At 38.4% G+C, this 14220-nt stretch overlaps 1 protein-coding gene across 4 annotated transcripts in view; it reads left to right on the forward strand.

Annotated features, from left to right (window-relative positions):
- The window catches only part of PANK1 (pantothenate kinase 1), a 32023-nt gene extending 18248 nt beyond the window's left edge, over positions 1–13775 (forward strand). For 2 of the 4 annotated variants that reach the window (XM_007435323.4, XM_007435324.4), the window contains exons 4-7: positions 1301–1477; positions 7089–7212; positions 11319–11444; positions 12462–13775. In XM_007435323.4, coding sequence (XP_007435385.2) covers positions 1301–1477; positions 7089–7212; positions 11319–11444; positions 12462–12521 — 487 coding nt within the window. In that variant the 3' untranslated portion in view covers positions 12522–13775. Of the gene's footprint in view, positions 1–1300; positions 1478–7029; positions 7213–11318; positions 11445–12461 lie in introns of those variants that run through there. The other 2 variants (XR_015793548.1, XM_088128953.1) reach the window with 2 other exon arrangements.
- Positions 13776–14220: the final 445 nt, after the last annotated feature.

Genomic DNA, 14220 nt, shown 5'->3' on the forward strand with positions numbered 1-14220 from the left:
TGGCTTTCATGCCTAAGGCGGGACTAGAACTCACAGTCTTCTGGATTCTACGCCAGCACTTTAATTAGTAGACCAAACTGGCTATTGTATTATATAATTGATACATATTTTTCTATAGGCAATTTTAGTTTATAGGCAAAAACATAAAGGAAAAAACCTGAATGTTAAAAGCAAAACAATTATTAGAAACTTTATCTGTTGCCTATTATTATTGGCTGGTCTTATTTCTTTCCCATATTTCATTTATTTTATTTCCCTCTTTTTTGCTTAGTGCTGTGTAACAATGTCCCTTATGTATTACCTATAGCAATCTCCTCATTATAATGGAAATATCAACCTGGATTCAATTTTCTAATTACTGTAATTACTGCTTCCAGCCAGCATGTTTGATAAAGCTTTAAAATGGTTGTAAAGATACAGAAGAAATGAAGTCTTCTGCTTAGAATTCTCACAACCAGCAGTCATGTACATTTTGAGAGAAAGAGACTAGCAGCTTATAAATAAATTAAATAAATAAATAAATAAATACAGAAATATCTAGCCTATGCAGAGGTTCTACAGATACCTTGTCAAAGAAGAAATAAATTTTTTTTTTTGGTACTTTTAACCAGACCACTTTCCTGCTAGAACCATTCAAACAAGATGCTTGGAAAATGGGAGCAGGTCTAGTATGCTCTTTCTCTTTGAGCAGGGAGCATGCGTGTCATCTTTAGAAGGAGGGGAATACAGAGATGAAGTTTCTTCAGACTAAAGAATAAAGCTTCAAAGTAAAAAATGTGTGCTGCCTGCTTAGAGATAAAGAATTATTTCAGAATGTTTAGTTTTAGCAGGGACTTGTTGAAAATCTGCTCTATAATGTTACTGACTGAGGCGTGGCATCTGAAAGGGAATATGCACTGTTGAATAGATTCATAATGCAAAGAAGTGGATGTCACTTAAGAGAACAGTTGGCTATAAGGTTCTGCATTTTCGTATGTTTCATATTGCCTGCTTTCACTGAGGTGAGAAACAGCGCACAAATTAAGCCTATACAAGCATCAACCCTATTGCCTACTGTTTTCCTGAACTGCGCAAGCCGCCTCAGCACTTAGCTGAATGTAGGAGGCACCCACATTCTTTCATAAAATAACCAGTGTCACAATCATAGAAATAGATCTAGATCTATTTCACTGCAGCCATTAAAATGAGAGATTCATCATTCATTCAGTATCTCCCTCCACCCCAAGGATGGCTGGAGGGATAGGAACTGAGGAACGTCAACCCTTGTCAAGCATTTGAAATGGTATCTTTCTCATTCTAGTCTCGGTGGTGGAACATTCCTGGGTCTTTGTTGTTTGCTGACTGGCTGTGAGACCTTTGAGGAAGCTCTAGAAATGGCAGCTAAAGGAGACAGCACCAATGTTGATAAGCTGGTGAAGGATATTTATGGAGGAGATTATGAACGGTTTGGTCTTCAAGGATCTGCTGTTGCATCAAGGTACGTATGGACAAGTCACAAGAATGTGAGTTCTGTGCCTTCTATTTATATGTTTATTACTCAGCAATGGCATATTGCTTCATGCTAATCGAACCACCATCCCCATCATTCCATATCAGTCAGCTGCAACCGAAACAAATAGACCTTATTGTGCTGTAACGGGTAGGAAGCGTTTTGCAGCCTGACGGCTACACTTCTTGTTGGAGCGGTGAGTGGTTTGACATTGAAGGTTGCAGTGAATAACAGGATGATGACACAAAGTGGCAAGGCCATAGTATGGAGAGAGGGGAGGCTGGGATTTTTGTGGGCTTGGGGAGAATTTTTTAATTCTTTAATTGCATTCTAAGCATTTTAAACATCCAGTAAAGTGCTGAATTTTGCAGTGTGCTCTGGGAGTTACAGGTAAGCATTTTAAGGCTGTAGATGGTCTACAGGTAATTAACTTCTGTCATAAGCACTATTAAATATAATGTGAAATATAATGTGTTTTCACACTGAGATTGTAAAGTGAGATTAGAAAATCAACCAGCATCCTGAAAGCAGCAGGTTGTATCATACATAATTCAGTTTATCAATATTACTCAAATTAATTGCTAGACCGCAAGAGTTATTTAGGTCTGGCACACCCATTTTCCAGATTTATTTATTTATCAGGCCACTATGGCTTATTCAAAAAAGTGATTAAAAAGCATGTTATGTGATTTAGGAACCCAATTTGTATACAGTAAAGCTAACATAGCTTAGCTTGCTGATCTATGTCTGAGAGGACTGGAATAAGCAGACACCACCCAGCTTTGTTCATAAGAATGTAAGAAATATGCCGGATCAGATCCAAGACCCATCTAGTACAGTGGCCCCACTGGCTTCTATGGAAAGAGTATAGGTAGTCCTCAAGTCACGACTGCAATTGGGATTGGGATTGCTGTTGCTAAGCGATGTGGTTGTAAAGTGTGATGTCATGTGACCGTATTACTTAGCAACGGCAATCCAGACAGTCCTGTGGTAGTTGTAACCCATGCATGGATCATTAAGTGGGAAGTGGAGGGAGTCCCAAATAAAGAGCACAGGGATGCTGGGGGGTTAGGGGAGGCCCGGTGCAGGCTGTGCGCAAGTCAGGGAGGGAATGCTCTGTGGTGCAAGCTCAGAAAGGCCAGAGAATGAGGGCATGGGGTGCATGCGATTGCAGGGAGGCTGGGGAAGGAGGGTGCGGGGTGTGTGCAAGCAAAGGGGGGAAGAAGCATACAGTCCATGCGAGCGAAAAGAGACCAGGGGGGTAGAGACTTACCCCAGCAGCTTGCAACCTTCCTTGCTGCCTTCCCATTGACTTTGCTTGGGGGAATCCGGCAGGGAAGGGTGCAAATGGTGATCATGTGACCATGGGATGCTGCAACTGGTTGTAAGTGTGAGCTGGTTGCCAGGCACTCAAATTTTGTTCACATGACTGTGGGGGCACTGCAATGGCCGGAACTTCGAGGACTGGTCATAAGTCCCTTCATTCAGCATCATCACTGAACAAATGGTTGTAACTCGAGGACCACCTGTAGAAATAAGAAAATTGTGACCAAGAGTTATATCCTCTAAGAGTTGATCCAATTCCCTTTAGAACTGGCTAGATTAGTGGTCAACATTGTATCTTGTAGTAGTACATTTCAAAGCTTGACAATGTACCATGTAAAGTAATATTTTTAAAAAATTAAGACCTGGATGGCCCCAAGTTCTATACTGTGAGAATTTTCTCCATGTTATGTTTAGTTGGCTGGTGTGGGTCTTCCGGGCTGTGTGGCCGTGTTCTGGAAGTTTTGTTTCCTACCGTTTCGCCAGCACCTGTGACCGGCATCTTCAGAGTGCAGGAGCACAGACAGGAGCAGTTCTCTCTGGGCTCCTGTCTGTGCTCCTGCCCTCTGAAGATGCCGGTCACAGGTGCTGGCGAAACGGTAGGAAACAAAATTTCCAGAACACGGCCACACAGCCCGGAAGACCCACACCAGCCATCGTATGCCAGCCGTGAAAGCCTTCGACAATACATTATGTTTAGTTCCTTTCTGATGTGATCCTTTTGTTCTTAAACTAAAAAGCACCTATATTGTAAGCTTTTCTCAGTAGTGTTCTCCAAATCCTAGATTATTTTCATTTGACTTTTCTGTATCCTTGATTGTTTTACAATATCCTCTTTAAAGTTCCTCTCTGAGAATGCCAGGTTAGTGAGGCAGGACTTAACTTTACAAAAGCAACGTTGATTCTTCTTCTGTAAGAGCTTCTGTTGTGTTTAATGATACTCTTACCAATTTATCTGGAGTCCTTTTGTAAGATATAACTTTACAATATAAATCAACATTTCTCTAGTATAGATGCTGCTCTTAGGGAACTATTTATCTTTGCTAGAAGATCAGCAGTTGCATATTTGAATTCTCTAAGAATTATTGATTGTGTCTGATCTGCCCTCATTGACTTCTTTGCTTTTAACTAATTATTAAGGGTTAGAACTAGTTCACTCAGTTTTTCAGAAATCTCCTCTGTCTGAAAATATCAGCTCAGGAATCTGCCCTACATCTGCTGAAGTAAAGTCAGGCAAAAACTTTATTTTGCTTCTCTGCAATCTCATTATCTTCCTTTTGTTATTATTTTTCCACCCCTTGTCATCCTAGTTGACCAGGTGCCTTTCTAGATGGTTTCCCAGTTCTGGTGTAATTCACACCAACAAAATAAATTAATGAGTAATTTGTATTATAAATAATGATATGCTGCTCAAAGATATTATGTTGCTTAAAATCCCTTTGGAAATCTGTAATTTTGCCCTTACATTTATTTTATTCAGATTTGTTCTCTTCATTCTTATCGTGGCCAGACATTGCTTATTAACTGTGCTGCGTTGATAGTCTTTTGGATTTTCCTGCCTTACACAGTGTTTCTTACAATGCTGTTGAACAAGCCAAGCATTCGAGAATGGTTTTCTCCTCTTGATTTCCTCTTTTATCTGATTATTACTAATGATGTCTGTGCAGTGATCTGGATTCAGAGGAGAAAAGGTGATTTGGAGGAATGTGTCTGCCAGCAACTTGTTATAGACACATTTCATTTTAAAAAGATGCTGGTAGGTGGAAATCACTTTTTCCCCTTCAAATCTAGATTGCTGCTCACACCTATTATTAATGACTAATTTTAAGTAGATATTCTCTGTTGAAATCAAAAGGGATAGTGTTCAGGCTGCTCGTTTCAATTGTTTTAACAAGGTTCATATCTCATGCTGATCCTGGACAGTAGATACAATTGGAAGTCCAGGGCTATTTCTTATTTTGTTGGTTCTGTGACCAGCTGTCAGGCCTAGCCCAAAGAACTCCTGGAGACCATGCAGGTTCAATCAGCAAGGTTTATTTGCCAGCACCTGTTTACAGAAATCTTCTCAGACTGGCCAGCAGTTCCCAGGCACAAGTCTCTACTATCTTCTGGAATGTTTAGGGATGCGCCAGCTTTCTCCGCTTATCTCCAGAGCGAGTGCTTAGTCTACTTTTCTGATTCAAACAGTGTCCTCCCAGACCAGAATTTCTTGGGGGAATAAAAGTCCACAAGTTCAACTACCTTTTTATTTAATATATAGTTAGTTCATCTAATGTAATATAATTATTGAATACAAGGTATAGTTATGTATAAAACATGCAAAGGAACTTAGTAATTCAATGTGATCCATTCAGTTAATTGATTGACTTGTGTATAATACCTCTTTGCCTTTAAGATACGTTGCCTTTATTTTAATCTCACCTAAAAAAAAACAGATCTCCTCCACACCAGATGGCAAATAACAGGGGCCTCCAATCATTTGTAGATGATCAGCACATAATTTGAACCTTGAGGACACATGGTAGGTGCTCCTGCAAAATGACTGCTGGGTAGAGGAGTTTGTCCATTCATGACTCCCATAAGGACATGATCACATGTTACCTATTTATCAGAATGTTCATGATTATTCCTCTTATTCTCTTTTCTGGGCAAGTGGACACTATTCCAAACAAAGCAATAGATTGCACCCAAGGAAATCTTGAAAATAAAGTTCATGGTAGAAGGTGGGGCTTTGCAACAGGCCAGATTCCATTTTTAATTTTATAGATACAGTGGAACCTCGGTTTACGAACTTAATTCATTCCGTGACTCTGGTCACGACCCAAATTGGTCGCGACCCGAAGCAAATTTTCCCATAAGGTTCAATGTAAATACAGTTAATCCGTTCTGACCCCTCCGAATTTGGTCGTCAACCGATTTTTGATCGCGTCCCGAATCAAATTTCCCCATAAGGTTCAATGTAATTACGGTTAATCCATTCTGAACCTTTTTTTTTTTTTAAACCGCAAAAATATGACACAAAGTACAGTATGGAGAGAGAGAAAGCTAACCTTGCTCGACACGACTTCTGGCGTGGAGGACAGGAAGGCGGGTGGGGAGGCGGATATTGCTTGGAGGGAGAGTCCCCCTCCCTACAGGAAGCCGCGACCACGTGTCACGGGAGGGAAAATGGCCGCGGATCCTGTTCGTCACCCGATGCGGAGTTCATGAACGGAGGCAAAATTTTGTGGCTGGAGCTGGTCATCACCCGAAAAGTTTGTGAAACGTTCGTAACCCGAGGTTCCACTGTATAGGGATAGAGATAGAAGAATCCTGAAAGAACAGGTTAGGGATAGATCTTCATGAACAAAATCTATCTATGTGGCCGCTAGGAGTTGAAAACAACTTGATGGCATATAATCAAGATAGATATATGAGCGAGAGTATGTGTGTGTGACACCACACACTTTTAAAATCAGTAAAGCTCAGTTGTGGGGTAGGGAACCTGGTGGGTGCCAAGGATCTCTATAGTCACATCAGCGTCCCAGGTACCACATTGCAGTCCCAGGGTTGTAATATCCAATATTTTAACTATCTGCTTCTATCAAACTCCTTTTGGCTGAGAAAAAGAGGGGTTTTTTTTCAATTGGAATATAAAAGTTGTAAGGAAGTAATGCTAGTTTACTCCAAATAATACAGGTAGTCCTCACGGACTGCTCATTCAGTGACCATTTGAAGTTATGACGGTGCTGAAAAAGACTTATAACCGGTCCTCAAAGTTGTAGCCATTGCAGCATCCCCACAGTCGCGTGATCATGATTCAGGTGCTTGGCAACCAGCACACATTTACAACAGTTGTAGCATCCTGCAGTCACATCATCGGCATTTATGGCTTTCACAGCCAGCTTCCGACAAGCAAAGTCCATGGGGAAGCTGGCAGGAAGCCACAATTTGTGGTCATGTGATGTTGCACTTAACAACCTGCAGCAATTTGCTTAGTGACTGCAACCAGAATGGATGAACTGATGTCGTAAGTCAGGCGCAGTCACGTGACATTTCACTATTCAACCATGTTGTGTAGCAAGGGAGTTGACGGTCCCAATTGCGGTCAGTAAGTGAGGACTACCTGTAGTTGGAATTGATCATATATTTGTACGTGAGCATGTGTTTTGTTTCCTGAATGAATTACTTAGATATATCTATATATCCCAGACAAACTCTTTAAAACATATTTTTAGAAACCTTGGCCTTTCTGAAAAATATAAGAAAGATCACATCCTCTAGTATTATCACACAGTTTCGGCAACATGATGAGCAAAGAAAAGAGAGAGACTATCAGTAAAGAGGACCTGGCAAGAGCAACTTTAGTCACCATCACCAATAACATTGGCTCGATTGCTCGGATGTGCGCCTTGAATGAGGTGAGACCATGTTTATTAGCAAGCTTTCAAAACTATTTTTTGGTTACTACAGGGATTTGGATCTTTGATTGATATACCTTCTCCCACCAATGAAAATACTGAACAACCCTTTAAAGCATGTTATACTATATACTATATGTATTCATACAATATGAACTGATCCTGCAGTTTTTCTTTTTTAAAAAAAGAGACTGAAATGATAAACTTTTCTAGATAGTGTGTCTTCACTAAGTTGTTCAGAACTTCACTAAGTAGGATGATCACTGTTGCTGAGGCTTCTAATAGTTTGGGACTGTAAGTGGAATTCTGTATTTGCTCAAGATTTACCTTTTAGATGTGCTCTTTTGTTTGAAGCCTCCAACATTTACACTGAAAGCACGTGGACCACATTTACTCAATGGGAGGGTCATTGTTATTGAGGAAGCATAGTTGGTATGACTTGTGTATGTTGTTTGGTCCAATGGGCTGAATTCTTTCCTATCTACATTTTGGAATGTTTGCTTTAGTGGCACCACCATAACAACAATTAAAAAGAGCTATATACCTTCTAACTTATACTTCAGCTGTAGTAGAGAAAACTATACAACCTTTTTAAGGTAAAGCCATAAGAATATCTGTTTATACAAGTGATAACTTGATTTGATCGAGACTACATCAAGGTACTTTAAAGGTATGTGTGGTTAACCCTACATCAATGATTGGGAACCTTCATCAGCTGAGGCTTCCTTCCATCATCCCAAGCCCCCAGATCTTCCTTAGTGAGGAGCAGCTCAGAACAGGTTTTCACTGCTCCTGGTGCCTGGAGGGGACTTGTCCCCAGGAGCCCAATGTTGTCTGCAGGAGAGGAGAGGTTGGAGCTTGGCTTCCTCCTCAGAGATATCACTAGCACCTATAAGTTGATATCAGTGTGGTACTGTTACTAGAATGTTGAACTTAGATGTGAAAGATCAGACTCAGATTCAACTATAATGCTCAATAATTTTTCAAGCAAACTGCTATTGGCATAACCTATCCCAGGCAATTATTGTTAAGCCGGAAGTAGATCTTACGTATAATAGCAACTTATCCTACTGCCCACTGATAACACCTAGTAGCATGCAGGTACGATCTATTGCCTCTCTTTGCAATTTTTCAGGTCAAAGATAGTAAGGGAATATATGACGAGAAGTATATCAAACCGAGGACCTGTTTCAGTTGCTTCTATGTACTGGTGACTGTAAACCTTTAATATTCCTGAATATTTTACATAGGAATATCAGTGGAAGCCTCTGCAATAATAAGTGGTCCTGATCTTCCTCTTTGCTTTCAGCTTCTTTACAGTGTTGCCTTGTGGCATGGAGTTCAAGCAGCATTGTACAGGGCTATCAAAGCATAGAGAGTTAACTGCAGTAAGCAACACAGCTTTCATTTAATATAAAGAGACCTAGTGAGAACTCTTAAGGTGACCTGTTTAGATTATTGTTACGAAGGCTTGTGAGAACATATGTGAAAGGGATTCTCTATATTTCAGACAAATTATATATTCCTGTTACTATCTAATTTCTGTTCTATCAGCAGAAATTGACTGCAATTTTAGATACGCATTCTGGCGATCTTTGAATCCCACCAAATTTTTGCAAAAGTTTGGAATTCACGAGACTATTGCTCATTTAACATAGTCCTCTAATTCTGGCTTTGAGCTCTTGCCTAATAATTTGCAGCTGTTTGCATAATAAACTGTTAGCAAGTTTAATATGATACCCAGGTTGGTTAATAAGGAGCCTTTTCAAAGAACAGTTTCTAGTTTTGATTTGTAGGACAGATGGAATTTTGCTGATTTTGCAATTGTGGCAGACTATGGTTTGCACTTATGCTGGTCTATGACCGTAATAAAGATTTGATTTGATGGTTTGTGCTAAAGTGAAGCTGTATGAAATAACTGAGCAGAATGCAAATGAGCATGTGACTTGCTCTTTGATTTTCCAAAGTACAATTTGGAGAAATCTAAATTAAGCTTATGCCTTACCATACATAGTTAGAATCCATACTGTGACAATTGTGAGAACCAGTCTGTGGAACATCTTAATTCCATAGTTACAGGTAGTCTCCAGGTTAAGAACGCCAGGTTTAAGGATGACCCATAGTTAAGAACAGAGCCTACTGTAGCAAAATTCGAGTTAAATACACAATGGTTCGAGTTCATTACCTAATACAATTTATACAGTATTATACAATAATACTGTTCCATCTTACATACAAATTTGACCTAAGGACAGACCTTGGGATGGAACTTGTTCTTAAACTGGGGACTTCCTCTATTTCACTTCAGAAAACTTTTAACTGGGGTCTGAACACAAAGACACTGTCTTGCATGCTGTTGCTGTTGTTTTTCTAATGCACCCAAATAATGAATCCACTTAATAATCCCTCATTAGCCCAAAAGTGGTGACTCTAATCTTCCCATTCCTTTTAGTGTATAGTATTAAAAGTGTTCAGAAGTATTAATAATAACATTCTTATTTCAAGAAAGTTTCTCAAACGGTATTTTTACTGTCTTTATAGTAATTAAAAGCATGAGCCATGGACACATTAGACCAGATTGCAGGGAATGCACTTAGTTGACAAGAAAGACAAGCTTAAAATATGCATGATTAACACTAAGCTTTGTCATGATAACACCTCCAACATCTCAAAGCAAAAATAACTTGCAGTGATTACTAAAAGAAGCTGATGCTTGTGACCTTCTTTAAAGGTGAAATAGTATTATCAAAGTAAGGTTTTCACCACAATTGATAGTTAATTATTCTTCCAAATGTTGGTGAATTTCACAATAGCCTTATTATAGAGGCAGAACAGAATAAAGATGTCATATTTCTGATGTGTAAAATATACAAGAGTAAATCAAAAACAGTGCTGAAGTTACCTTCTTTTCCTCTAGTTTTTGCGGTACAAGTTCGTATCCTTGCCATAAGCAGTGGTAGAACTAACTTCTAGGCAATCTTCCCCAACCTATGTCCCTTCCAGAATTCCTCAACTCTATGGCCGTTCCTGAGAATATGGAGAATTGGAGTCTTCACATCTGGAAGGCACCTAGAAGAAGGCTGTTATAGGGTTTTTGTGTGTGTGTGTGTGTGTGTGTGTGGTGGTGGGGATAGGGTGTATAATGGAGTTCCAGTGCATGCCTGGAGATTCCTTTCCTTCCTTTCCATCAAACATTTTCTATTCATTTCAGTGATTACCAACACTGCCAGCAACAAAATTAACTTTAATCTGATACTAACCCTCAGTCCATGTTGAGAACACAATTATCTCTATGCAGTATCAATGAATTGCACAGAGATTCTATGGCTTGGTGAAACTCGGACCTTCACATGATATTTATCACCTTTTTTCAACACTTGGGGTGTTCCAATAGCAGAAATGTATTAATGCAGAGATATAAGAATAGTGTATTGAATTTGATTCAGTGCTTTAGCATAGCTATGGCTAAAAAAATCACTGTTTTTATAAACATTTCTCTAGAATGCCCTAAACTACTCATGTGTTATTTAAATGACCTGTTATATTTAGGGATGAAAATTAAGTACTTACTGGATATATACAGTGGAGAGAGAGAGAGAGAGCGAGCGAGTGAGCAAGCGCCCGACCCAGAATCTTTTCCAGATGACCTATCAGTAGAACATTTATCAGTGAAAAAATAGTCAGCCCTATGCATGCTTGTATAGAAAGAAGCCTTGTTAGTCCTGAACAATTATTCTTCATGGTTCATTGATGTGCTAGAGATTACTATCATAATCTATAGAGACTGGCTAATTTTTTTTTTAATTGAGAAATATGTAAGATTATGTGTTTGCTATGTGTCAATGAATAGAATGAGTCTTCAATAAACTGAAAAGCAACAATATTAGAACTGTATAAATTTCTTTTTCATGTTGCTTGGTTTACAGAAAAATGTTACCCAAGATTAGTTTTTTCATCTAAACAAGCTCATCCTGTTTGTCCATCTGAGGTCCTACTGTCAAAACACCAAAGGAATGTTGCAACTTTACGCACTGTTGAAGAATTTGCTATGCTTAAGGTTGAAAACAAAATCCTTTTAATTGCACATAATTCACTTACTTTTACAGAATATTGATCGAGTGGTGTTTGTAGGAAACTTCCTGAGAATCAACATGGTTGCTATGAAGGTGCTAGCCTATGCTATGGACTATTGGTCAAAGGGACAACTCAAAGCTCTCTTTTTGGAACATGAGGTAAAAACTTTTCAAAAAGAAAAAAAGGCATTACATTTGTTAATACGGTAATGAATTCCTGTCAAAGCTATCATTGCTGATAATCTCCAGTCTAAATCATGGATGGGAAACAAAATCAATATCTGTTCAAAGACTTAAGGCATCTGTTTTAGTAAAGTTACAGGGACATCTAGTAATATTTGGCAAGAAAGAACATTAGGTTCTAATTGGGATCCTTCTGCTGAAGAAAGACTGTTTGACCCAGCAGAGACTATAGAAGCAAGCTCCTATTAGAAAGCAATAATGAGGCTGCAATTAATCTGCTTGTCTTAAAACAAGTTCTGCAGGACTATTGAGTGGACGTGTAGGACTGTTTCTAATTTTCTATCTTCCCTTCGTTATCTGAAATCTGTTAGAAATCATTTAATATTGATATATCGGGTACCATAGAGATGCAGCAGCTAGTCTGTACTAGAGCTGGGCAAAACCATGCACAGATGACATTGTGTAGTAGTTTTGGCAGAAGTGTGTTTTGTACATGCTCAGCCAATGCGGGGAAGACCTCAAAGTGGCTTCATTAAGCCTTGGAGAGGATGAGTTCTTCCGTACACCCACAGAATGGCCTTCTGAACTTTTTGCTACATGTTAAACTTGTGAACAAGCTTGTGCTCATGTTTTGGATTGAGTATGCAAATGTCACATGCGGCGAATTTGCTGGAAATGTGAGTATTTAATCTTTAATGGATCAACCAGGATTTTGTTTAAAAACAAGAGGGGAATTTTTAAGAATAATCCTTTGTGTTCTTTATACTTAGTTGCCACGTCTAATATTTACTAAGTGGTTGCAGGCATAGACACTGGCTAATGCTGATTCTTTCTGTTGTGACTTCTGTATTTTCTTTTACAGTATCAGTCTGATATTTCTACTTTTGGGATGTTAGCCTTAAAAAAAATACTCCATGTGTTAAATTGGTTGAATATTGCAATAATTTAGTTTGGATTTGACTTTGCTAACTCCTCCTCTTAATCATTTTGAAGGGTTATTTTGGTGCTGTGGGAGCTCTTTTAGAGCTGCTCAAAATGACTGATGATAAATGAGGAAGCTCCTAGAAGCTAAGAGCCCGTCAAAGCTGCTTGAAGGATGACAGCTGCTAGGAGGATGGGAAAGAAGCCATGGAGGAAGTTCTACCTGCTGGATTTGTAAATACTGTAATAATTTAAACTTATTTTAGCGGATCTTTTAAATTTAGGGATGGACATTAACTTCAGACTTTGTACCAGGCATTTTTATGGGAATACAACATTTTTAAGATAAACAAAATGTGCAGTGCGGCCAATTTTTATGGATTGTATCTAAAAAATAGGCACTGAGCAGGAAAAGGACCTAAATTATGAGACACTGGTATTATTATTGTTGTTGTTATTATTATTTTCTTCTGGGGTTTACTGATCTAGTGTGATAATGATTCATTTAGTAATCGCTCTAGGAGATTTTTTTTAAATCTTTCATGACGTTTCATGATCGCTGTTGGTTTCAAATGAAACTGCAAAGCTGGCATTTAGTGTGAACACTAAAATAATGAATCTTGCTGCCTTCATTCTATTAAACTATGTTCATCTCCATCATAAATTAACTACCTTTGTTTAGCTGTCCATGTCAGCAGTAATAAGTAGTATTTTTAGATGCGTTATCAATCTACTGAAAAGAAAGAGAATACCTCAATTTTTCTTGGTTATATTTACACATCTTATGAAAACTCATCTATTCAGTACTTCTTCACTGTTGTTTGGAAATCCTCATTTCTAGTTCTCTTAGCTGAACATATGATTATTGAACAAAAGAAAGGCCTTTCCCCGAAACATTAGATGAGGTCAGAGTTGTCTTGGGGGGTGGTAAATGACACATCTGTGATGATGCCATCACACAAATAATGTGACTTATGTACATGCATCATGTCGTCATTGCATAAGCACTTCATTGGTACAATGACCTCATGACCCATATGTCTTCCTTTTGATGTCATTACAGCTTGTATTGGATGCTTCTGGATGAGGTATTAAAACATGTCGTGTAACTGAATGATCTTTCATCCAGAACAGTGGATGAAATGCCCTGGACTGCCTATTCAAACTGTCTGTGTGTAACTTTCTTTGAATGAAAAAAAAAGTGAGTCACTATCATATACTGTACAATCCAGAAACAGGCTTATTTCATCTTCATTTGTGAGAAGTCAGCTTTGAAGGACAGTAATTTTTATGGTAAATAAATATGCAAATTGGAAGACTTGTTACACTACAAGTTTGATATATTTAAAAGTCAGACGTGTCATTTTTTTTGTCCACAGTTAAAAAGTCACACTGAAATTAGCCAATTATTAGTGGTATTAAAATTATGAACACAGTACAGTATTATTTACTGTATTAATCTCTATATTTTATTCTGCTGTCACATTCTACAGGGGGCCATCAGGAGACAACATAGTTTTACTGAGCAAATATTCTGTAATAAATTGGATTGTTTGGAATACATATTTGATTTCTTTACCTTGAAACCTTCAATGCATTAAAAAGAATGGTTCACTTATCTGACTGAAATAAAAGTACATTATTATTGTGATGGTTTGTAGTGTATTTGTGGTCTTAAGCAGTCAGTCCATTCCCCCCCCTCCCCATTTACAGTTTTATCAACAAATGACTATTTTTGGTTTGTAAAAGGACTGGAATATGAATAATATTTGTAAGCAGAGTTTTAAACAACCATTGCACACACAGAAAAAAAAGCAACATCAGCAAACAG

Source organism: Python bivittatus, unplaced genomic scaffold, assembly GCF_059951505.1.
Source record: "Python bivittatus isolate LINGU-HERP-01145 unplaced genomic scaffold, Pbiv_v1 ctg000780_np1212, whole genome shotgun sequence".
NCBI lineage: Eukaryota > Metazoa > Chordata > Lepidosauria > Squamata > Pythonidae > Python > Python bivittatus.